Genomic DNA, 26,076 nt, shown 5'->3' with positions numbered 1-26,076 from the left:
TCAAATACATTTTCTGCCCCCTTTTCTCTCTCTCCTTCTTCTGGGACTCCTATAATAATAATGTAATTATCTTTCATGAAGTCACTGAATTCCCTAAGTCTATTCATTTTATGTAATTCTTTTTTCTTTCTTTTGTTCACCCTGATTATTTTCCATCACTCTGTCTTCTAGGTAACTAATTTGTTCCTCTGCTTCTTTCACCCTTCTATTCATTCCATAAAGCTTGTTTCTCGTTTCACTTATTGAGCCTTTGTATCTGCTATGTTATTCCTTATCTCTATGTTTTCCATTCTTTCCTCAAGTCCAGTGAATATCCTTATGATCATTGCTTTAAATTTTCTGTTAGACACATTATTACATCTGTTTTTCTTAGATATCTGTCTGTGGCCTTGTCCTCTTGTTAAACCTGCATGCCATGCGCAGCAGCCATGTAGGTACAAAGCTGTCACATCATGACCCATCCAGCAGCAGCTCCCACACACCCCCAGCCACTATCACTTGCCAAGCCCATACGTCAGGTTCACAGCTGCCATCTTGCATCCTGCCCAGTCAGCCCAGCCATTTTCGTGCATGCCACACACTCCTGGCTCCTCTGACCACAGTCTCCAGCTGCCACAGTGTTTCTGGGGATCCAGTGTAGGACTAGTGGTATAACACAAATTTTGCTAGCACTACAATCCTCCCAAATTCCCCTGGGGGCATGCTTCCCCAGCTGGCCTGTCTGGGCCCCACTAATAACACAGAGGGCAAGCACAGTCCACAACAGGTAGAAAGTCAGTGTAGACAACTGCACTGAAAGGAAAATTGGCTCAGACACAAGAGCAGGATGTAAGCAACACATACAGGATACTCTCCTGAAGTGCCAGGTTCTGGCGAACAGGGCTGGTTTAACAAAATTTGCCCTGAGCCCTGGGCTGAGGCTACAAGTGTCTGTGCAGCCTCACCTCCTATAGGTAGCTCTGTCTTTTTGCTGGAAGGTGGGGGAGAAAAATGGCACCTGCCATGTACCTTGTTTTCAAAGAAGTCCCCTAACACAGTCTGAAATCGGTATTAACAGATCAATCTCCCGTTGGCCCTGGTGTTATATAAACTGCCATTTTTATGTTGTAGCCATACAGGTTGCTGTTTAAAGGTGGCAACCCAGCTTTCTCACCCTCTGGGCTTACCTAGTGTTGAATCAACTGACTTTCAAGCCCCAGACTTGAAATCCGACTGATTTTACAAACTCATGGATTCAGGGGCACCTGGGTGGCTCAGTGGGTAAAGCCTCTGCCTTCGGCTCAGGTCATGATCCCAGGGTCCTGGGATCGAGCCCCACATCGGGCTCTCTGCTCCTCGGGGAGCCTGCTTCCTCCTCTCTCTGCCTGCCTCTCTGCCTAGTTGTGATTTCTCTCTGTCAAATAAATAAAAAAATATAAAAAAAAAAAAAAAAAAAAAAAACAAAAAACTCATGGATTCAGCCCCTTTGGTTTTTTTTTTGTTTTTGTTTTTTTAAATTCATTCATTTGAGAGGGAAAGCAAGAAAGCACAAGGAAGGGGAGGGGCAAAGGGAGAGGGAGAAGAAGACTCCCTGCTGAGCAAGAAGCTGGGCTCAATCCCAGAACCCCGAACCCCTTTGGTTTTTAAAGCTATAGCTTATGGAAATAAGTCTTACCCATGTGAGCTCTATGGTGCAAGGGTCCATTTCTTTGCTCTGTGTGTGCAGCTCTCTCCCTCTCTTGGGCAATTTCCGTTTGCCTTTCTGATCTTCCTAACCTTCTAGATGCAGCTTCTTTTTCTGTATTTAGCAGTGGAGTTTGTTCTTCCAGTCTTTGGATAGTTCTCACTTGGATGTAGATGATACCTAGTAGTAAATGTGGGATGGGATAAGCTCAGAGTCCTCCTGCTCTGCCATCTTCCCGAGCTCCCTCTCCATACTTTTAAAGTATTTCTTACTGATTTCTTTATTTCTGCTAACGAAACTACTGTTCTCCCAGTCACCCATATTTCCTCTTCTTGGTCAGCTACAAAGTTCCTGTCCATTCATCTTTTGCATTTTTTTCTTTTCTAATCACAGACTTCTTTCCTAGTGTCAGTTTGTTACATTTTAAAACCCTTATGACTCTGTGGTGAGCTCTTGTCTTGTCCTTTTAGGTATGTCCCCCTCTAGTTTTTTCCCCCCTTTATAGTTCTTACCAATGACATTAATCTTTGTAGAGAACAGTTCTGATCCTATTATTCCCTTGCTGTAAAATTTTTATTGGTTCTAGCTCCATAGCCTTCTGAGTCCAGAATAGACTCATTGTGTTGGCTTTAAAATCTACTATATGGTCTTAGTTGACTCTTCCAGGCTTGATATAATCAGTGCTAACCTGCCTGTATACTGTTTCATAAAGAGTTCATAGTTTAGGAGAGCTGAGTCCTCAGGGTCCAAACCCAAATTTTAGCATTTCCTTAGAATGTGGGAGGCTTTGGGATTTCAACTGGGAACTGTTTATTGAAAATGGATTTAGTACCTCTCATTTGAAAACTTGGATAATACAATATGGTGAAATAAGCTGTTTTCTGTGACTTTGTTGAATTTGATCTCAATAGCAGCTACCTGTTGCTTTTAAAGAGAGGAAACTGGGTAGGATCTTTGAAAGTGGATGTTTGTTCAATTTGGTTACAAAAATAGTGTCTGGAGGGTGAAATTCATCTCCACTTTATGTAATTTTGTTTGAATTCATTAGGTGCATAATTGTATTTTGGGGGGCTTTCTGGGTATGCCTTTCTATCCATTTCATTTTTAGACATGAATTTTGGGGCACCTGGGTGGCTCAGTTGTTAAACGTCTGCCTTGGCCTCAGGTGACTGGGAGAACAGTATTTCCTAGCAATCTCCATTCTTTATTTTAAACAAGAAAGGGTTCATTAACAGAATGTACAAACAGGAGCATATCTTGGGCAGCTGCAAGATTAGTAGGTTTCTAATCTCTAACCCTCCTATAAGACCTGCTTTTGTACTTCTAGAGTCTCGGAGTATAGTCCTATCTCAAGAGCAGACCTTGAATGTTGTGCCCCAAGGGCGTACTTGAGGGTGTGGTTAAACAAAAGAAAGTGTGGGTGGGGGTGTGCTTAAGAAGGCTTCAGGTCACAGAGTGGTCATCATGGCAGATTTGTCTAAGATCTTGTTGGTCTGGTTTGCACACTCTACCCATCAAATCCGATTCTTATAATTTCAGGAGCCCACCTCTTCTGCAGTATTCCCTGAGCACAGGTCATAATCTGAGGGTTGTGGGATTGAGCCCCGCATCGGGCTCTGCACTTAGTGTGGAGTCTGTTTAAGACTCGCTCTCCCTCTGACTCCCCTACCCTCCACTTTTACTCTCTAAAATAAATAAATTAAAAAAATTCTTCTGCTTTTGTCTTCTCTATTGTTTTAACCAGGCCTCATTCCATGGTGCCAGTAATTTGGTCAGTTTTTGATTGTGGCAACATGTTAGGCTTCTAGATCCTAAGTCTCTTTCTAACCATGCTTATGGCAAAGCAAAATGGGATATATACATATAATGAAGTATTATTCAGCCCTAAAAGGGGACCACATTATTCTTGTAAAACTAAAACTTTATTCCAGTTAAACAATAACTTCCCATTTCTTCCTCCCCTCAGCTCCTAGCAGTCTCCATTCTACTATTGTCTCTTATTTTAACTATTCTGGGTACCTTATGGCTTCAAGCCTGTGTATAGACTGCCTCATCTTGAATCCTGTTCACTTGCTATAATCCTGTCCATGAATCCTGTCAAGGTTTTGCTCAATCCCTATTTCCTAGTATTCCTACCATGTCTCCCAATAGCAAGTTTCAGCTGTTCTGTCAATTTGCTCTGGTGCATATCAGACTCGGGCTTCTTGTTGGAATGACTCTTACTACAATTATGTCAGGCAGATACCTCTTTATCTTTTCATGATTCCTAAAAATTTGAATATATTGCAGTTATAAAGTAGGATAACAGAATAAAACAAGGCAAGAACACTGAAAAGGTAAACATTGAATTCATAATGTTTACTGAATAATAAGCAAGTTTTGTTTCTTTGGTGAAAATTACTTAATAGGAATTTACTGGTACCCTTGGACAAATCAGAGTTTGAGCTGATGTTCTTGAGAAACAGAGCAATCTTTTGGAAATTGATTTTCTAAAAGGGCTGCATTCCAGGAAAATCCTGTCCAGTGTTGTTAGGCAGGAAGCTTCTTATTTCCTCTTCAGGAGAGGATGAGACAATCATTTGAGTGGGATCTAGGTACACTATACCATACCTCTTCCCTCACTATTTTAAAATATTTAATAGAGGCAAAGTCATGTAAATGAAGTGCTGCCACTGAGCTCAAAATGACAACATGCATGGTTATAACAATATCGGAACTAACAATAATTAGCTCTCATATGGCTTATCTCTGCAGTCCTCTTAGTTTTTTTTTTTTTTTTTTAAGATTTTATTTATTTGAGAGAGGGAGCGCAAGACTGCGCATACACGCTTGAGTGCAAATAAGAGGAGATGGATAGTGGGAGGGAGACAGAGAATCTCAAGCAGACTCCCTGCTGAGTCAAGAGCCTAGCATGGGACTCAGTATCACCACCCTGGGATCACGATGTGAGCCTAAACCAAGAGTTGGCTGCTTAATGGACTGAGCCACCCATGAGCCCCTCTCTTAATTTTTTTATGCACTTATGTCTCAGGTGAACATTCTCTCCACCTATTTCAGTTTAGTTGGAATGATATACTTAATGATTATGGGATTGAGGTCTTTATACCAGTTTGCTCTTCATTTCATTAGGTGCTAGTGAAAATATGAATTAAGTAGCATAATTTATTTATACCAATTATCCTCCAAGAAAATAATGAATAAATGAAATAGAACAATTTGGGGAGTCTACAGATGTAATTGTTCCTAGTGATGGACAAGTAAGACAGATTTCATGGTTATGTATTTGTGTAAAGATTCAGGTATCTTCTATGGTTTTCTTTGTTAATGAGTGTTCACATTGAATTTGGTCATGATCTGTTTCTTATGCAGAAGTGTTTGGTGGTTTGTGTTTTTAATAAAATTGGAAGCATCTTTTTTTTTTTTAAGACTTTTATTTATTTGACAGAGAGAGATCACAAGCAGGCAGAGAGGCAGGCAGAGAGAGTGAGAGGGAAGCAGGCTCCCTGCTGAGCAGAGAGCCCGATGTGGGACTCGATCCCAGGACCCTGAGATCATGACCTGAGCCGAAGGCAGCGGCTTAAACCACTGAGCCACCCAGGCGCCCAAATTGGAAGCATTTTTAATGAAGACCATGTCATGTGCTTTTTTGTTTCCACCACACTTCTGGGTATATGCCGTAAAAATGTAATGAATTGGTCTTAAATCTAGTTTGTGGTACTCTAGTAGAAATTTACAGGGCTGAGCCCCTGAGTGGCTCAGTTGGTTGAGCAACTGCCTTCCACTCAGGTCATGATCCTGAAGTCCAAGGATCCAGTCCCGCATCAGGATCCTTGCTCAGCAGGGGGTCTGCTTCTCCCTCTGATCATCCTCCTCTCATGCTCGCTCTCATTCTCTCTCTCTCAAATAAATAAAATCTTTAAAAAAAAAGAAATTTACAGGGCCTCCAAAATATGATAGTATTTCTATAATCTTTCCTTGGCAATTAGTTTATTTTTAAGATATCATCTTTCTCATTAAACCTAAACTGCAGTGATCTTTCTCAGAGTATTTTTGTTCTAAAATTAAGTTAGTTGCCTCAGAAATAATTTTCTGATACAGGATAAAATTTTTTTTAAATGTATACTTAATTTAATAGCTACACTAATACTGATAATTCTACTGTAATCACAATAGAGCATGATATTTCTTAAGAGAGTTGAGTTTTAGAAGTATCAAAAGATGAATTTATTAGGATTCTGGGAGATAGAGCAGTTTCCATAAAAGGTACAGTTTTTTATGTATTTATAATTAGGGAGTGTTTTCTTCTTGTAAAACGTCACATTTAAAAAATCAAGAAATAGGGGCGCCTGGGTGGCTCAGTGGATTAAGCCGCTGCCTTCGGCTCAGGTCATGATCTCAGGGTCCTGGGATCGAGCCCTGCATCGGGCTCTCTGCTCCGCAGGGAGACTGCTTCCTCCTCTCTCTCTGCCTGCCTCTCTGCCTACTTGTGATCTCTCTCTCTGTCAAATAAATAAATTAAAAAAAATCTTAAAAAAAAATCAAGAAATAGAAACAGACATAAATTTTAATTTAGTTTGTCAGAAAAAAGAATTAAAAGTGTACATATGATTTGTATTAGAAACAAAAATAGCAGAACGTGAAATAGTATCATAAATCATGATATCTGAATATGATTTGAGAAATTATATAATCCAGCCCTCTATTTTACCAATAGGAAACTAAAACTAAGTGACATATCTGACATTATGTAATGAATTAACAGCAGAGCTATAAGCTAGAACTCAAATGGACTTATCTTTCAGGCAACAACTGTTCACTGGTTATTTATTATAGCATGTACTGTTTTGGGTGCTATTCATGGGCCTGAAAAGCTGTTTCAGGTCAAACACACCAGACTGATTTAAAATCAAAGTTTTATTACAGATTTTAATTACAAAGTTTTATTACAGATCATAAAATAAAATTATATTAAATTTTTAAAAAGTCAAAGTTTTAAAAAATTTTATTTAAAGACTTTCTTTTAGAAAGAATTATCTGTGCTACTCCTGCTGTGGGTATTATATTGGGTTATTTATACTTTTCATTGAGGGATTCTGTTTTTAAATTTTTTTTCAATTATTTTCTACTGTTATTTTGAAATGATAGCAATTTACCAGATAATAAGTGCAACCCAGAACATAGATCTTCTTGGAGCCCAGATCAAAAAATGTACAGTTCAAAGGTTATCATTCTGTTAAATTTTTCCTCTGGATTATGAAAAGAATTTGAGATTTGTTTGCTGAGGAGAGTCTGTTTATGTCTTTTTTTTTTTTTTAATGGGGAGGGCATTTTAAATATTTAAATTAATTAATTTATTTGACAGAGAGAAAGAGTGAGCACAAGCAGGGGTATATATGACAGGCAGAGGGAGAAGCAGGCTCCTCACTGATCTGGGAACCTGATATGGGGCTCAACCCCAGGTCCCCACAATTATGACCTGAGCTGAAGGCAGACACTTACTGACTGAGCCACCCAGGCCCCCCTTTTTATGTCTTTGAAATAAATTTTGCTCTTCCATATGTGGTCACTCAATAGAGGTTAAAATTTTAGGAAAACCTCATGGTATTTTTCTCTTAGGAAGTGAGATGCATTATAACAAAATAAATGGCATAGGGAGAAAAGTGTTTTTTCCCTCTCAGGTTCAGGAATAGCACTTAGGAGTTTTGCCCATTAGTTATTATACTTGGTAATATTTATAGCAGGAGAGGTGAGTTTGGGCTGTAGGATTGTGGAACGGTTTTTGCATGTGGTATTTGCACTGTCGTTTGCAGGGAAAGCAGTAGATCTCATGGGATAGTAGTTATTTCTGTGTTTCCGCTAAGCTAGTTGTATGACTTTAGAAAATTCACCAAACCTTATTCAACCTTTGTACTTGTAAACGATGAGTTTGGTCTACGTGAAGGCTGAGGACCTTCAGCCTGAATATAAGCTTTTAGTTTGGTATTGGGAAAATATTCTGGTAACAGAAATGCCTTAAGCAGATGTTTAGTTAACCATGTAGGCTTCAGTGGGGAATTTGATTGAATATGTTACTTTGAGCTTTGTAACAAAATATTTTTTAGCATCTTTGTTTATTTATTCTTAGCTGCAGTAGGTCTTTGAGTTTTCTCACCTTAAGAGAAAAGTGTCTCATGAAGCCAACTTGCAGATAAGTTGAGATAAAAATTAGCTACTGCAGTAAGATATTTGTATCATTACCTGGACAACTGCAAATTTTATTTATCCACAAAGATCCTCGTAAAGATTGAATTATAGGAGAATGGTTCTATTAGCAGATTTTCATAATAGGTTTTCATTTATCGATTATGTTTTGTATTTCTTTTTAGCCAAGCTGCTTATACTGAAAATTAAGGGGAGGTATTTGAAAGAGATGAATGATTAACAGTTGAAGATGACTGTGAATGATACTATTAGTTCTGAAAGTGGTTTACTTGCCATTTTCCTTTCAGCTGATTTCCTTTTTGAACTATTTATTCTATTAGTAGCTTTTAAAAAATTAAGTAAGTTTTTCTTAAAAAATAATGCCTTTTAAAACTTTTCACTTTTGGTAAAGCTCTTTCATAGAAGGTTCCCTTTATCACTGACTTCTCATGTGATGCATGTTTCCATCCCTGCATCCCTAAGGGGTACACAACTGTGCTCATTCCTGTAGCTGAATTGGAGGGCTGTGTTGGTGCTCCGAGACCAAGGGGCCTGTGCACTAGTATTGTGTGTCAGGAGGACAAAGGGATGGCGCCAACCATCCTGCTCTGTGCGCCAGTAACTAGAATTAATTACAAACCAATCGAATCCGTTGCAGCCAATTGGTAAACTAATTGGTAATTTTAGCTGTATATCTATATGTAGTTATCTGAATGCCTATAACATTACTTTCAGAGCCACTTTTGTTCTGTTTCATCCTGCTTGACAAAATGGCCTTCATAGCTGTAGGGAGAAAGATGTGCATCAGTGACTAAGAGGCTGCTCCAGCTGCTTGTCTTGTTTGTATTCCCTTGTTCATAAAACATGACTCGGATTACAGTTGCATGGTACCACTCTGATCATTTCTGATAACATTGTGCTCAAGATTCCTTAAAATAGGTTGTTTAAGCCACCAAATGTACTTTCTCTGTGCCAACCAGTATCAGAAGTATAGCTGCTTCCATTCTTGATCATTAAAGGGTTTTTCTTCCTTCTCTTTTTCTTTGTCCTTTCCTTTTTTTTTTTTTAGCAAAAAGGGAAAGCAAAAAAATTCTAAAATAAATTATTCTGAATAATATCTTCCTGTGCTTAATGTAGGTGATTTAAGTTGAATTTAATTGAATTTGTATTATATTTGTAGAATCGAGAAGAGGAAGCCAAGTAAATTTTTAAATTTTTCCTTTTCCTGATTATAGAAGACTTTTTATTACTAGTGATTTGGCATGAAGGATTACCTTTGAAAGGAAATAAATAATACTTCTTTGTTCAGAAGAGTATTTTAAGTTAAAATGTAACTTTTATGACTAAAGTGAAGTTGGTACTGTATTTCATTTGTGACTAATTTGGCATACATTTATTATTAGTTTTGGGTCTGATTTCTGAAGTATATCTATAGTTTAAAAACATTTATAAGTGAGAAGTGTTTTTGAGATTTTGAGTTCCACTGAAACTAGAAGGTCTGTAAGACTTAGTTATGGAAAAATGATGTATTTATTAACCAAATAATCATTTTTATAGTCGATCATCTTGGGAGTATGGAAAGTTGTCTTTTATAGTAAAATGAGACCGCATGTCTCTATAGTAAGGTGAGAATGGTATGGAACTGATAAAGTAAATACACTTTAAAGTTCTTTGTCTGATACATTTAAATGACAGCTTTAGCCAGTTAACCACTATCTATACACATATTTACATTTGAGATAAGTTCTTTCTGAGCAATGAAATAGATCTCAGTGGTCTATGCTTTTATAATCTTTTCTTATATAAATTTTCATTGCCATTGGTATGCAAGACTGGTGCCCAGAAAAAACATCTTTGCCAGATGTGTAGAAAGTAGTGTCACTGTAATGTAACTTGGTTATCTAAAGAAGAAAATTAGATTTCCCTGCTGTAACAGTCACTGACATTTGCTCTTGCTGCTTATGTTTGATATTGTACTTGAGGTTCTAACCAGGGAAATTAGACAAGGTAAAGAAATAGAAAGCATCTAGATGGAAAAGAAGAAGTAAAACTGTATTTGCAGATGATATGGGTCTACATCTAGAAAACCCTAAAGAATCTATGAACATATATAAACTATTAGAACTAATAAACTCAGCAAGGTTGCAAAATACAAAATCAATAGACAATCAGTTGTGTTTCCATATGTCAGTAATGGACAATCAAAAAATGAAGTTAAGAAAGCAGTCCAATTATAGTTGCATCAGAAAGAAAAAAAACATTAAGGAGTAAATTTAACAAAAGAAGTTCAAGACCTGTACACTAAAAACTACAAAACATCATTAGAAGAAATTAAAGAAGACCTAAATAAAGAGGAAGACATCTGAACTTACGGATTAGAAGAGTTAAGATGGCAATACTCTAAAAGCCATATACAAAAACCCCACAGCAAATATCATTTGTAATGGGGAAAAACTGAGCATTTCTTCTAAGGTCAGGAACATGACAGGGATGTTCACTATCACCACTGCTGTTTAACATAGAAGTCCTATCCTCAGCAATCAGACAACAAAAGAAATAAAAGACATCCAAATTGGCAAAGAAGAAGTCAAACTCTCTCACTTATCGTAGATGACATGATACTTTGTGGAAAACTCAAAAGACTTAACCCCAAAATTTCTAGAACTCATACAGGAATTCAGCCAAGTAGCAATATATAAAATCAATGCAGAGAAATTTCTATATATTTACAATGAGACAGAAGAAAGAGAAATCAAGGAGTTGATCCTGTTTATAATTGCACCCCAAACCCTAAAATACTTAGGAATAAACCTAACCAGAGAGCTGAAGGATCTGTACTCAGGAAATTACAGAACACTCATGAAAGAAATTGAGGAAGACACAAAGAAGTGGAAAAATGTTCCATGCTCATGGATTGGAAGAACAAATATTGTTAAACTGTCTGTGCTACCTGGAGCAGTTTACACTTTGAATGCAATCCCTATCAAAATACTATCAACTTTTTCCACAGAGCTGGAAAGAATAATCCTAAAATTTGTATGGAGCCAGAAAAGACCCCAAATAACCAAAGGAATGTTAGCCAAAGGAATGTTGAAAAAGAAAACCAGAACTGGTGGCATCACAATTCCAGACTTAAGTTGTATTACAAAGCTATAAACATCAAGACAGTATGGTACTGGTGTAAAAACAGATGCATAGATCAATGGAACAGAATAGAGAACCCAGAAACTCAGAAATGCTGAGTTTATTAGTTCTAATAGTTTATATATGTTCATAGATTCTTTAGGGTTTTCTAGATGTAGACCCATATCATCTGCAAATACAGTTTTACTTCTTCTTTTCCATCTAGATGCTTTCTATTTCTTTACCTTGTCTAATTTCCCTGGTTAGAACCTCAAGTACAATATCAAACATAAGCAGCAAGAGCAAATCTTATGATCAACTAATTTTCGACAAAGCCAGAAAGCCAATGGATAAAAGACAGTCTCTTTAACAAACAGAAAGAATATCCAGTGGATAAAAGACAGTCCCTTTGATACATGCAGAAGAATGAAACTGGACCATTTCCTTACACCGTACACAAAAATAGACTCAAAATGGATGAAAGACCTCAATGTGTGACAGGAATCCATCAAAATCCTAGAGGAGAACACAGGCAGCAACCTCTTTGACCTTGGCCACAGCAACTTCTTGTTAGATTAAGTGTCCAAAGGCAAGAGAAAAAAAAGGTAAAAATGAACTGTTGGGACTTCATCAAGATAGAAAACTTTTGCACAGCAAAGGAAACAGTCGACAAAACCAAAAGACAACAGAACAGGAGAAAATACTTGCAAATAATCTATCAGATAAAGGGCTAGTATCCAAAATTTATAAAGAGCTTACCAAACTCAACACCCAAAAAACAATCCAATCAAGAAATGGGCAGAAGACATGAATAGACATTTCTCCAAGGAAGACATACAAATGGCCCATAGACACATGAAAAAATCCTCACTATCACTTGGCATCAGGAAAATACAAATCAAAAAACCACAATGAGATACCACCTCACACCAGTCAGAATGGCTAAAATTAACAAGTCAGGAATATCAAATGTCGGTGAGGATGCAAACCCTTGCAAGCTGGTACAGCTACTCCACGTGTGTGAATTATATCTTAAAAAAAAGTTATATCTTGAGCAAAAAAATGCCAGTATGACACAAACTTTTCTAGAACATATAAAAAGAGAACTCTTTTCAGCATAACTTTGATAACGAAAGCTTTTTTTTTTTTAAGATTTTAATTTATTTATTTTGACAGAGATCACAAGTAGACAGAGAGGCAGGCAGAGAGAGAGAGGGGGAAGCGGGCTCCCTGCTGAGCAGGGAGCCCGATGTGGGATCATGACCTGAGCCGAAGGCAGAAGCTTTAACCCACTGAGCCACCCAGGCATCCCAATAACCAAAGTTTTCATGAGAAAGGAAAGTACAGACCACTTAGCAGTACAGACCACTTAGTACAGACGCACAAATACTAAAACAAATATTGATATATTAAATCTGGTTATTCAAATATCTAACAACATATTACAGTCAAATTAGATTCATTCTGGTACTGCAATGCTGGTTTTAATCTTTCAGTATGAAATTAATATTGCCAAATTAGATGATAAAGATGAAAAATCATATGATTGTCCCAATAGATCTAGGAAAAATATTTGACAAAATTCAGCACCTATTCGTGATAAAAATAGCAAACTAAGAATAAAAGAGAACATCCTTACTGAAAGAAACTTCCCAAAAACCTATGTAAACATCATACTTACTGGTGAAATGTTGAGAACTTTCCTTCTGAAATTGGAAATGAGGCAGAGTCAGCTTTCTTTATTTCTAGTCAACATTGACTAATGTAATATAATAAAAATAAAAACAATTAAAAAAGAGGAAAAAAAAGAATCTAGCCAACACAGGAAGATAAGAATAATATATAAAATATATAAGTCTTGGAGAGAAAGAAATAAATATGTTATTATTCACAGTTGACATATTTACATTTACATATTTAGAAAATCTAGAAGACTCTAAAGAGAAATTATCAGATATATTGAGTTATTTAAAGTTGTTCGATACAAGTTCAAAATTCAATAATCAACAGTAACAGAAAATGAAAAAAAATTTAAAGCAACTACCATTTATTCCTAGGGCTAAAGCTAATAAAAGATTTGCAAAACCTTTACACAGAAAACTGATACATTTTGAGAGACATTGAATAAAATGCAAATATATAGGTATATATGAATTTGTTCATATAATAGAAAAGGCAATATTATAAAAATGTCAGTTTTCTTCTAGTTGATCTATAGAATCAATGCAGTTACAAATAAAATTCCACCTTTTTTCCCTGGGAAATTGAGAAACTGGATTTTTATGGAAATGCAAAGGGCTGGCATTAACCTAGGCTACCCTGCAGTCAGAGATATAGTTGGAGGATTTACTCTGCTGGGTTTTGAGTTTTATTATCTTATTTATTTATTTATTTATTTATTTAAGTTTGATAAGTTCTTGTACATTTTTGGATACTAGCCCTTTATCTGATATGTCATTCGCAAATATCTTCTCCCATTCTGTTGGTTATCTTTTGGTTTTGTCACCTGTTTCCTTTGCTCTGTAAGAACTTTTTATCTTGATGAAGTCTCAATAGTTCATTTTTGCCTTTTTTCCCCTTGTCTTTGGAGACTTGTCTGGCAAGAAGTTGCTGCGCCTGAGCACAAAGAGGTTGCTGCCTGTGTTCTCTAGTATTTTGATGGATTCCTGTCTCACATTTAGGTCTTTCGTCCATTTTGAGTTTGTTTGCTTGTTTGTTTACTTATTACACATAGGGTTTTTTTTTTTTTTAAAGATTTTATTTATTTATTTGACAGAGAAGCACAAGCAGGGAGAGTAGAAGAGGGAAAAGCAGGTTCCCCATTGAGCAGAGAACCCGATGTGTGAGATCATGGACCCAGGACCCTTGAGATCATGACCTAAGCCAAAAGCAGCCACTTAACCAGCTGAGTTACCCAGGCACCCCTTTCTTTGAGTTTATTTTTGTGTGTGGTGTAAGGCAGTGGTCTAATTTCATTCTTTTGCATGTGACTATCAGTTTTTCCAGCACCATTTGTTGAAGAGACTCTTTTCTCCATTGGACATTCTTTCCTGCTTTGTCGAAAATTAGTTGATCATGGAGTTGAGGGTCCATTGCTGGGTTTTCTATTCTGTTCCACTGATCTATGTGTCTTCGTTTGTGCCAGTACTGTACTGTCTTGATAATTCCAGCTTTGTAATAGAGCTTGAAGTCTGGAATTGTGTTACCTCCTGCTTTACTTTTCTTTTTCAGGATTGCTTTGTCTATTCAGGGTTGTTTTTGTTCCATGCAAATCTTAGGATTGTTTATTCTAGCTCTGTGAAAAATGCTGGTGGTGTTTTGATTGGGTTTGCACTGAATGTGTGGATCTCTCTGGTAGCATAGACATTTCAGCAATATTTGTTCTTCCAATCCATGAACATGGAATATAATTAATATGTAAATGTAAAAATGAAAATTAAAAAAGACTTAAAAAAAGAATTGATAAAATAAGAAAATAGCTGAAAAGGAAAAAAATATAAAACTGAAAGATTATAGAATAATACGAATGCTATATACTGTTTTCCCCCAGAGCTGGAGTTTTGCAGCTCTCTATGATCAGTAAACATGGGATTAGCTGGATGTTTCTGCTGGTCTTCTGGGGGAGGAGCCTATTGTGCTGATTCTCAGGTATCATTGCCCTGGCAGAATTGTATCCCCCTTTACCAGTGGTCTGGGCTCAGTATAAGTGGCTTGTGGTTGTCCTATGTGGCTGTTTTTCTGCCTGAAGCCTTTCAGCAGCAATGGGGGGAATGAAAATGGTGGCACACTGATCTCTAACCACAAAGCTGAATGTTGAGCAGCCCCCCTACTCCTCAGTGAGTCCTCACAGAAAAGCAGTCAATCACTCTTGTCTCCCTGGTTTCCATCCACACTTTGTGTTCAACCAGCCCATGACTGAGCATTTTTATCTCCAAACCTGTTTGGAGTCTCTAGACTTTATGGACTCCTCGGGCGTGCACCTGCACCGTTCTTTCCAGGGGAGGTAGGGGATTCTCCGTGTGGGTCTGCCTCTTAATGGACCCCTGCTTGGAGAGCACTTGCCCAACCTTACAGTGGTTCATGGTTTATGGCAGCACTGAGCAGAAAGCTGGTGCTCGGACTCACTGTTTTTAGCTGGCTTCCCCACTGCCATGCTTGGGAACTCTGCCCCCTTTCTTTTTATGACCCCTGGGGATCTTGAGGCCATGCTGTCCCACCTGGGATTCTGCCCTGCTTCACCACCTGAGTACCTTTCAGGCAGACTTCTAAAAGTTCTGATTTTGAGCTCTCCTGCTTGTAACACTTTCTGGTACCTGGCTTGTGGAGGCTCCCTCCCCACCGTGGTTTGTCTTCTGATGTATCACCTCCCATTCACCTCTTTGCACCTTCTACCTTGTGAAAGATGGTCGCTGTTCTATTGTAGAACTGCAGCAATTCTTCTGTCACATCTCTGGTTGATATCACAGGTGTTGAGAATGATTTGATAATTGCCTAGCCAAATTCCAGGGACCAGAGGAAATTAGGGTCCTTTACATATCTGCCATACTAACTTCTCTGGGAGAGAGAATCTTAAGCAGGCTCCACATCCAGCGCCATGCCTGTCCTGGGGCTTGATCTTACAACCCTGAGATCATGACCTGAGCTGAAATTAAGAGTAGGACGATTAACTGACTGAGCCACCCAGGCACCCCTTGAGTTTTATTTTAGAACTACAGCAGGGTAACTTAGTTTGGTATTGTTATAAGAATAAACAGACCAGTATAACAGAGGAGAGACTCCAGAAAAAGACCCATGCTCTGAAAGGCAGTGTTGGAGAATATCTTCCTAATCTATGGTAGGAAAATACTTTCTTAAAAATGACACAAATAGGGTGCTTGAGTGGCTCAGTGGGTTAAGCCTCTGCCTTCAGCTCAGGTCATGATCTCAGGGTTCTGGGATCGAGTCCCACGTCAGGCTCTCTGCTCAGCAGGGAGCCTCCTTCCTCCTCTCTCTCTGCCTGCCTCTCTGCCTACTTGTAATCTCTGTGTGTCAAATAAATAAATAAAATATTTTAAAAATGGCACAAATAGTATCAGTCTTAGAAGAGTCAGAACTTAGACTACCTCAATATTAAGAATTTATGTTCATCAAAAGATTCTATTCCATTATGAGAGTGGAAAGGCAAATATATGTGTGTAACACATATAGCCAAAAAAGGGCCCATATGCAAAAGATGTAAGGAACTCCCTCCTATCAAAAAGAAAAAGGCAGGAGTGTTTAATAGGTGCTTGGGCTAGAGTCTTGAATAGGCACTTCACAAAATGAGGATGGCTAATAGCATATGAAAAAGGGCTGAAAATCATTAATAATCATCATATTAAAACAAAAGCGAAACCATTACACAGCCATCAACCAGAATGGCTCAGGTTAAAAATAAAGAAAACCCCAAATGGACAATACCAAGTGTAGCTGAAGGTGTGGAGTAAGAACTCATATACACTGCTGGTGGGGAGTGGCAAACAGTTTGGTGTTATACACTAGAGTAGAACATATACTCATCTTGTGACTCAGTATTTCCTCTCTTGGGCTTATTCTCAAAAGAAATGCATATGTTTGGGGCGCCTGGGTGGCTCAGTGGTTTAAGCCTCTGCCTTCGGCTCAGGTCATGATCTTAGGGTCCTGGGATCGAGCCCCGCATCGGGCTCTCTGCTCAGTGGGGAGACTGTTTCTCCCTCTCTCTCTGCCTGCCTCTCTGCCTACTTGTGACCTCTCTCTCTGTCAAATAAATAAATAAAATATTAAAAAAAAAAAGAAATGCATACGTATGTGCAGAGGACATACATATAAATAAGAGCATATAATTTGGAAATCACTCCAATGTTCTTAAACTGTAGATTGGATAAATAAATACACATACAATAAAATACTCTTCAGCAGTGACCTTGGAGAATGACAGTAAATGAATTGCAGGTTCATTCTGCAATATGAATGAACCTAGTAAAAAAAAATACAAAAGAAATGAAAAAATAATAAATATGATTTCATTATATGAATTTCATAATCAGATAAAATCAAACTATTAGAAGTCAAAGCAGTGGTTGCCTTGGAGCAAGGATAGAGTAGTGATTAGGCGGGGACACCAGGTAACTTTTGGAGACTAGCATTGGTCTGGGTGGATGGATGTATGGGTCTTTGCTTTGAAATAATCTGTATATTTTATGCATTTTGCTGTTTATTAAACTTAATAATAAAAAAGGTTTATTAAAAGAATGGTCTTTGGGGAGGGATCTTGAGAAGGAATATCAGTACCATCTATTGATCCTTAGATTATCAGCTTTACTAACTTCATCCTGTATAGTGAGAATAAAAATAAGACCTAAAAAACTTAATCAGTAGGTTTTGCTGCTTTCTCAATGAGGAGTATAATATAAAAGTTATGAATTCCCAAGTCCGTCAGTTCTTAAAACTTTTCAGTCTCAGGAAGGAATTTAATTATTATTGTTTGTTTTAATTAGGAGGTGCTAATGATGCTGGATAACTACGTAAGAGATTTTAAAGCATTGATTGACTGGATTCAACTTCAGGAAAAGCTAGAGAAGACAGATGCGCAAAGCAGGTAATGAACTCTTGTCTTTATTGCAGCTAGCAGTTTCAAAAGCAGTAATTGAAACTGACAATGACTTTGACCTAAGTTTAACTTGAAACCTATAAACAGTCTAAAAGTTGGGAGCTGTATTTCTCCTTCAGTTCAGTAACAAATATTATTGGGTACTTACTAGTGCAAGGTACTTTTATCCAGTATAGAGATTTAATTGCTGAATATGATGCATTTACTACTCCCATGAATTTGTAGTCTAATGGTAGGATAAAAATAGAATTTATTACCACAAAAAAACTATTGCAGGTGTTCAGGGCAAGACGGGGTCATCTCTCTTGTGGAGGATAGATCAGGAAAGATTTCATGGAGGATACAGAAGAAGTGTTGAAAAGATGTGGTGGATTTTAACAAGTGGTTGGCCTTTTAGATGAAGAGAGCAAGTTCAGACAGCTGTTGAAGTGCAGAGAATGTGTGAAGTGAAAGTAATGTAGGGAAATATATATATTTCTTCCTAATGTAGGGAAACGTATACTACCTTAAGAAGAAATGCATATGTGAGGAAGGCAGTAAGGAAAATTGATGATTTTTGATTAGGGTAGACATGAGAGATCAAAGTTACTTTAGAAACATTCACTTTTTTCTTTTCAATATTTAAAAATAGTGTACATTTTAAAAATGTAATATTACACTACATATAGTGTCATATTAGTTTCAGGAGTAGAATTTAGTGATATATCACTTCCATATAATCCCCAGTGCTCATCGTATTTGCCTTCCTCAATACCCATCACCCATTTAACTCATCCCCCTGCCCGCCTTCTCTCTAGCAATCCTCAGTTTGTTCTTTATAGTTAAAAGTTTGTTTTATGGTTTGCCTCCCCCCACTGCCAAGGTTCATCTGTTTTGAGAAACTTTCATTTGGAATCCCCACACAACATCTGGGTCCTATGCACCAGGCTCTGGGACTGTTGTGAAGAAAGATACAAACCCAGTCCCTGTCCTCATGAAGTATATAGTGCATTCGCAGGAAAAAATTGATGTTAAATACTTAACAGTGTACAAAGTGTCATGAAAATACAGTGTACTTTGGGGATATAAGGAAAAGCACCATCAACCAGTTTGCTGAATCCAGGAAGACTTAACGAAGGAGGTCGTATTTAAGTGAGACACAAATACCATGTAGGAGTCGGCGCGACAAAGAAAGAGTAAAAGAGTAACCCCACGTAGAGAGAATGGTATGTGTGATAACGGAAGTAGAAGAGAGTGTAGTAAGTCAAGGAATTTCGAGTGTAGAGAGAACAAGGGGAGGAGTAGCATGAGTTGAGCCTAGAGAAGTAGGCTGGGACCAGATCATGTAGGGTTCTGTGGGCATCATAAAAACTTTACACTTTATTTTGAGCCATAAAGTATTTTTAAATAAGGAAGTGACCTCAGATTTGTGATTTTAAAAGATCTTTCTGGCTGTAGTTTGGGGAGGTTGAGGTACAGCAGGATAGTTTATAGATTATGGCTACTCAGACTGGAATAGTAGCAACGGAGAGAATTGAGAGGTATTCCAAAGATTGATGATCAGCTAGACTTAGTATTATTTTGGTTATGTGCAAAGGCAGATATTCACTTATCCTTATAAATGAGACCCGATCCCTTGTGGACTAGGCCAAGTCACATGAAGCTACTATCATACATTTTCTCCCAGAGAAGACAGGCCTAGGCTGCCTCTTTCCCTTGGATTTAACCGTGGTTCAATTTCTGTAAGTGGAATCATCCAGTAAAGAACACGTTTTTTGTCCTATCAGCTCCATGGGGAAACCAGGGGAGTGAAGGAATCCCATGCAATAAATCCAGAAAGTCTTGATCCCCAGGAAACCAAATCCAGGGAAACCATTTTGTGTTGGTCCTTGTAACATTTTTGTTTCTCATAATGAAAAAAAATGCTTTTAAATCCCAGTGTGGTAACATACAGTGTTATATCAGTTTCAGGTGTACAGAATAGTGGTTCAACAATGATACACATTACTAGTATACATTAGTACTGATATACATTAGTGTACATTAAGAGTACACTAATCCCCTTCACCTGTTTCACACTTTCACTGCCCCTCCTCCCCTGCCCTGGCTCTATCCATCTGTTTGTTCTCTATAGTTAAGAATCGGTTTTTTGGTTTGTCTCCCCCAAACTTTGTTTTGTTTCTTTTTTTTTCCCTTTTGTCTTTTCTTTTTTTTTAGGTTCAAATGTAGAATTTAGTGATTCATCAGTTGCATACAACACCCAGTGCTCATTATATCAAGTGCCCTCCTTAATGCCCATCACCCAATTACCCCTTCCCCCTATCTACTTCCCCTCCAGCAAACCTCAGTTTGTTTCCTAGAGTTTGGCATCTCTTATGGTTTGCCTTCCTCTCAGTTTTCATCTTACTTTATTTTTCCTTCCCTTTCCCTATGTTCATGTTTTGTTTCTTAAATTCCACATATGGTTGAAATCATATGATGTTTGTCTTTCTCTGACTGACTTATCTCTCCTCTCATAATAGCAAGTTTTGATATGGTTTTTTTGATGCTTGCTTTACCCACAGTCCCTGGGTAGATCAGGCCTAGTCCATATTTGTACCAAGCAGTTTCACCCTTAATCTCCGAGAAGTGATTAAATTTAGGGGTGGTACATTCCTTCATTGGGTTGAACCAAGTTAAGGGATCATCATGCTGATCAGAGATTGGTGGCTCTGTTGTTTTTGTGAAGATAAGTAGAAGAAAGCAAGTTCAAAGAAAATGGAATAGATATACAAGGGGAATCAGGGATGAAGGAAATCATGTGCTCTTTGAGAGTTTAAGATTGTTGCTTTTATGCTTCTTTCCTCTTGGTCTAATCCTCATGATTCTTTACTCTAGTTTTTCTCCACCTTGGATGTCCTTGACCTTTTATATAGTTTATATCCTTAGAGTAAATCTTTAATTTCTTTTTCTTTTTCTCTCTCTTTTTTTTAAAAGATTTTACTTATTTATTTGACAGAGAGAGAGATCACCGGTAGGCAGAGAGGCAGGCAGAGAGAGGGGGAAGCAGGCTCCCCACTGAGCAGAGAGCCCTATGCGGGGCTCGATCTCAGTACCCCAGGACCATGACCCGAGCTGAAGGCAGAGGCCTAACCCACTGAGCCACTCAGGCGCCCCTCTTTTACTTTTTAAATTCAACTTGAGTTTCTGTTTCTTGTATCCAAAAGGGTTTACAAGTATCACCACCAATGCATAAGAAGCAAACTAAATTTTTTTTTTTTTTTTTTTTTTTTTTGCCTGCTTATAAACTACAGTCAGGTAGCCGTGGCTGTGTTGAGGATAGTATTAAGAAAGATTCTGAGGCCAAGTCCAAGGTGAACTCTGTCCTGGTACCATGGTTCAGAAGTATACCTGAGATTTCTTTTTTTATCTTAACTGGTTATCAGCATATCTGCTCTTTGCTTCTTGAGGCAGCTCCTGGTTATAGAAAACAACCTTATATTCCCTATAGATGGCATTATTCATCTTACTTTCCTCAAATCATGCATCAAAATTCATTTGAGATTCAAATGTAAAAACTGCAGTTGTACATAAAGAAGAAAACAGATAAATATTTATATATTTTTATTGTGGGTAAGGACTTTATAAGACAAAGGCAGAAACCACAAAGGAAAGTATTAATAGGCTTGATATAATAGGAATAAAATATGCCTTTCTGCATAAAAGATTAAAATTTAAGTAGTTATGTTATCTCTGCCAAAGGATATGTAACCATAATAGTAGTAGTAGTAGTAGTAGTTAGTAGTAGTAATAGTAGTAAATTAGAAAATGATGAAAATCCCATTGGAAGAAATGACAAAAGTTACCAACATGCTAATCCCGAAGAAGAAATTTATTTTTTATTTTATATATTTTTAAAGATTTATTTATTTGAGAGAGAGGTTGAGCACAAGTAGGGTCAGGGCAGAAGGAAATGAGAGTAGCAGACTCCCCACTGAGCATGGAGCCATCAGAAGGCTTGATTTCAGAACCCCAGGATTATGACCTGAGCCAGACACTTAACTGACTGAGTCACCCAGGCACCCTCCCAAAGAAGAAATTTAAATGGCTAGTAAAAAAAAAAGCTCAGCCTCACTAGTAATGATAATAAAAATATATGATTTTTTAAAAACAAAAGAAATTTTGTTAATGAATTTTTAAAAAAACATACCATTATTGAAATTTTTGTAAGAAAAAGACCTCGTGACTTTAGAGATTCTCTCTCTCCCTTCCCCTCTGCCCGTCCCACCACTCATGCTCTCCCCCACCAAATAACTAGATAAATCAATAAAAAAATATTAAAAAAGGAAAAAGAAAACTCATAAGACCAAAACTCTAGCATAGGAGTCACTGAACTCTTTCTATAAAGTATCAGGTGGTAATTTTTTTACTTTGCAAGCAATGCCATCTCTTTCATAAGCCACTGAAATTTCTAAAACAAGATCCTAACTGTTGGCAAGGTTCAAGGGAAAGGGCACTTTTTATCTAGTAGAGGTATAATTTGTTAGAAGCTTTCTGAAAGGTGATTTGACAATTAATTTAGACTTTATTTGGGTAATCTTTTATCTTAATTTTCTTGTTTTGTAATGACAAATACCACTTTTTCTTTTTTTTTTTTTTCTTTTTAGAGAGGTAGAGAAAGTTAGAGGTTGGGGAGGAGCAGAGAGAGACGGGGAGAAAGAATCTCAAGTAGGCTCAATGCCCAGCGTGGAGCCTATGTAGGGCTTGATCTCACAACCCTGAGATCATGACCTGAGCTGAAATCATGAGTCAAATAAACTGGCTGAGCCATGCAGGTGCCCCAGCAGATACTACTTTTTAATGTGAGAAAAAAATCACAACCACTAGATTGAATGGAAGGTAAGAGGGAAGGAGATTCTGGGGAGTTATGGAGGGTTGTGCTGAGGCCTTTAGAAATACAGGAAACACTACTAGAAGAAAACAATTTATTTATTTTTTAAGATTTTATTTATTTGTCAGAAAGAAAGAAAGAGAGAGAAAGAGCACAAGCAGGGAGAGCAGCAGGCAGAGGGAGAAGCAGGCTCTCCACTAAGCAAGGAACCTGATGTGGGACTCAATCCCAGGACCCTGGGATCTTGACCTGAGTGGAACGCAGGTGCTTAAACCGACTGAGCCACTCAGGTATTCCTGGAAAACAGTTTAGTAAAGATTGTGCATCCTGTCAAAGTTCTGGGGCCAGTGAAGAAGTTAGCTTTTCCAGCAAAGAGCAAGGAAATGTTTACGCTCCCACTCTGTTGTAGGGGAAAGGAGACTTCATATTTTCTTGTGTATTCTTTAACCCTCAAAACTGTTTTTCTGTCCTGTTCTGCACACTCAGTTTTCCAGGACAGCAGGCACAAGTTGATTTTTATAAGTAGCCTGATTTAGTACAATTGTCTTTTAAATATGTTTTTAGCTGGGTATGTGGAAGCTTTTAAAACATAAAAGGTATATCTCATGTCTTTGTAAACCCATGGGTTTTTTAATAGGGTTATGTTGCTGTGCTGCAGTGGGTAGAAAATCCTGAACCATGCATCATCTGTGTGGTTTATTGGGTAATACGGTAAACTTTCTGGTGACTCTAGGGAAAATTTGTGACCTGGTTATGTTTTCACCCACTGACAACAAAGAGAAAATACTAGGTTTTTCTTTTTATTCTCTGTTAGTTTAATGTCTTCTATGTTTTGAATTGACAGACCAACATCTTTGGCTTGGGAAGTAAAGAAGATGTCTCCAGGACGTCATGTGATTCCAAGTCCATCGACAGATAGAATAAGTGTAACATCAAATGCTCGAAGAAGCTTAAATTTTGGGTGAGATGAACTCAAAAAAACTGACTTGGATTACAGTTAATTATTTTCTGTGGATAATACAGTATTATAAACTGATATTCCACTATAAAAAATCTATGTATATGTTTGTTACGTGTTTGAAGTTTTTCGAATAAAAAAAATCCAAGAGAATAAAATTTAGCTTTTAGGAAATGTAATATATTCAAATATAGTTAGGATCCAGAAATTAAAACCCATAAACATATGTCATGCTAAATAATTCATAACATGAAGTAGCAATTTCTTTTACAACAAAAAATCTAAATATATATCATATACTGTGTTACTGTCATGAAAATTGTATCTTTATGCATTGTAATCCCATCAATGCAATTTTATAATGACTGTTTTATGTCGTTATATTTTAAATCAGATAGAAAAAAGTTATAAACAAAAAATACATTTTTTTAATTTATTTTTTTTTTTATTTGTTTATTTTCAGTGTAACAGTGTTCATTGTTTTTGCACCACACCCAGTGCTCCATGCAGTACGTGCCCTCCCTATTACCCACCACCTGGTTCTTCAACCTCCCACCCCCCCGTCCCTTCAAAACACTCTGGTTGTTTTTCAGAGTCCATAGTCTCTCATGGTTCATCTCCCCTTCCAGTTTCCCTCAACTCCCTCTCCTCTCCATCTCCCCGTGTCCTCCGTGTTCTTTGTTATGTTCCACAAATAAGTGAGACCATATGATACTTGACTCTCTCTGCTTGACTTATTTCGCTCAGCATAATCTCTTCCAGTCCCGTCCATGTTGCTACAAAAGTTGGGTATTCATCCTTTCTGATGGAGGCATAGTACTCCATTCTGTATATGGACCACATCTTCCTTATCCATTCATCCGTTGAAGGGCATCTTGGTTCTTTCCACAGTTTGGCGACCGTGGCCATTGTTGCTATAAACACTGGGGTACAGATGGCCCTTCTTTTCACTACATCTGTATCTTTGGGGTAAATACCCAGTAGTGCAATTGCAGGGTCATAGGGAAGCTCTAGTCTTAATTTCTTGAGGAATCTCCACACTGTTCTCCAAAGTGGCTGCACCAGCTTGCATTCCCACCAACAGTGTAAGAGGGTTCCCCTTTCTCCACATCCTCTCCAACACACGTTGTTTCCTGTCTTGCTAATTTTGGCCATTCTAACTGGTGTAAGGTGATATCTCAATGTGGTTTTAATTTGACTCTCCCTGATGGCTAGTGATGATGAGCATTTTTTCATGTGTCTGATAGCCATTTGTATGTCTTCATTGGAGAAGTGTCTGTTCATATCTTCTGCCCATTTTTTGACATGATTATCTGTTTTGTGTGTGTTGAGTTTGAGGAGTTCTTTATAGATCCTGGATATCAACCTTTTGTCTGTACTGTCATTTGCAAATATCTTCTCCCATTCCGTGGGTTGCCTTTTTGTTTTGTTGAGTGTTTCCTTTGCTGTGCAGAAGCTTTTGATCTTGATGAAGTCCCAAAAGTTCATTTTCGCTTTTGTTTCCTTGGCCTTTGGAGACATATCTTGAAAGAAGTTGCTGTGGCTGATATCGAAGAGGTTACTGCCTATGTTTTCCTCTAGGATTCTGATAGATTCCTGTCTCACGTTGAGGTCTTTTATCCATTTTGAGTTTATCTTTGTGTACGGTGTAAGAGAATGGTCGAGTTTCATTCTTCTAGATATCGCTGTCCAGTTTTCCCAGCACCATTTATTGAAGAGACTGTCTTTTTTCCATTGAATATTTTTTCCTGTTTTGTCGAAGATTATTTCACCATAGAGTTGAGGGTCCATATCTGGGCTCTCCACTCTATTCCACTGGTCAATGTGTCTGTTTTTATGCCAGTACCACGCTGTCTTGGTGATCACAGCTTTGTAGTAAAGCTTGAAATCGGGTAACGTGATGCCACCAGTTTTGTTTTTGTTTTTCAACATTTCCTTAGCAATTCGGGGTCTCTCCTGATTCCATACAAATTTTAGGATTATTTGCTCCAGCTCTTGGAAAAATACCGGTGGAATTTTGATCGGAATGGCATTCAAAGTATAGATTGCTCTAGGCAGTATAGACATTTTAGCAATGTTTATTCTTCTAATCCAAGAGCATGGAACGGTCTTCCATCTTTTTGTGTCTTCTTCAATTTCTTTCATGAGTGTTCTGTAATTCCTCAAGTACAGGTCCTTTACGTCTTTGGTTAGGTTTATTCCCAAGTATGAGTGTTCTGTAATTCCTCAAGTACAGGTCCTTTACGTCTTTGGTTAGGTTTATTCCCAAGTATCTTATGGTTCTTGGTGCTATAGTAAATGGAATCGATTCTTTAATTTCCCTTTCTGTATTTTCATTGTTAGTGTATAAGAAAGCCACTGATTTCTGTACATTGACTTTGTATCCTGCCACGTTACTGAATTGCTGTATGAGTTCTAGTAGTTTGGGGGTGGAGTCTTTGGGGTTTTCCATATAAAGAATCATGTCATCTGCGAAGAGAGAGAGTTTGACTTCTTCCTTGCCAATTTGGATACCTTTTATTTCTCTTTGTTGTCTGATTGCCGTTGCTAGGACTTAAACAAAAAATACATTTATATATTTTTTTGTATTTACCTATGTAGTTACTTTTACTAGTGGTCTTTATATCTTCATGTAGATTCAAGTTATTGTCTTGTGTCCTCTCATTTCAGCCTGAAGGACTCCCTTCAGTATGCCT

At 37.7% G+C, this 26,076-nt stretch overlaps 1 protein-coding gene across 2 annotated transcripts in view; it reads left to right on the top strand.

The window, feature by feature from the left end:
• The window catches only part of SCAPER (S-phase cyclin A associated protein in the ER), a 514,148-nt gene that overhangs the window by 49,801 nt on the left and 438,271 nt on the right, over positions 1–26,076 (top strand). For both annotated transcript variants that reach the window (XM_046009648.1, XM_046009649.1), the window contains exons 6-7: positions 17,461–17,561; positions 23,267–23,383. In XM_046009648.1, the coding sequence (XP_045865604.1) occupies positions 17,461–17,561; positions 23,267–23,383 (218 nt within the window). The remainder of the gene's footprint in view (positions 1–17,460; positions 17,562–23,266; positions 23,384–26,076) is intronic.

This window comes from Meles meles, chromosome 6 (assembly GCF_922984935.1).
Source record: "Meles meles chromosome 6, mMelMel3.1 paternal haplotype, whole genome shotgun sequence".
In the NCBI taxonomy this organism is placed as follows: domain Eukaryota; kingdom Metazoa; phylum Chordata; class Mammalia; order Carnivora; family Mustelidae; genus Meles; species Meles meles.
The sequence above is the reverse complement of the archived record's forward strand: the minus strand, read 5'-3'. Positions and strand labels throughout refer to the sequence as shown.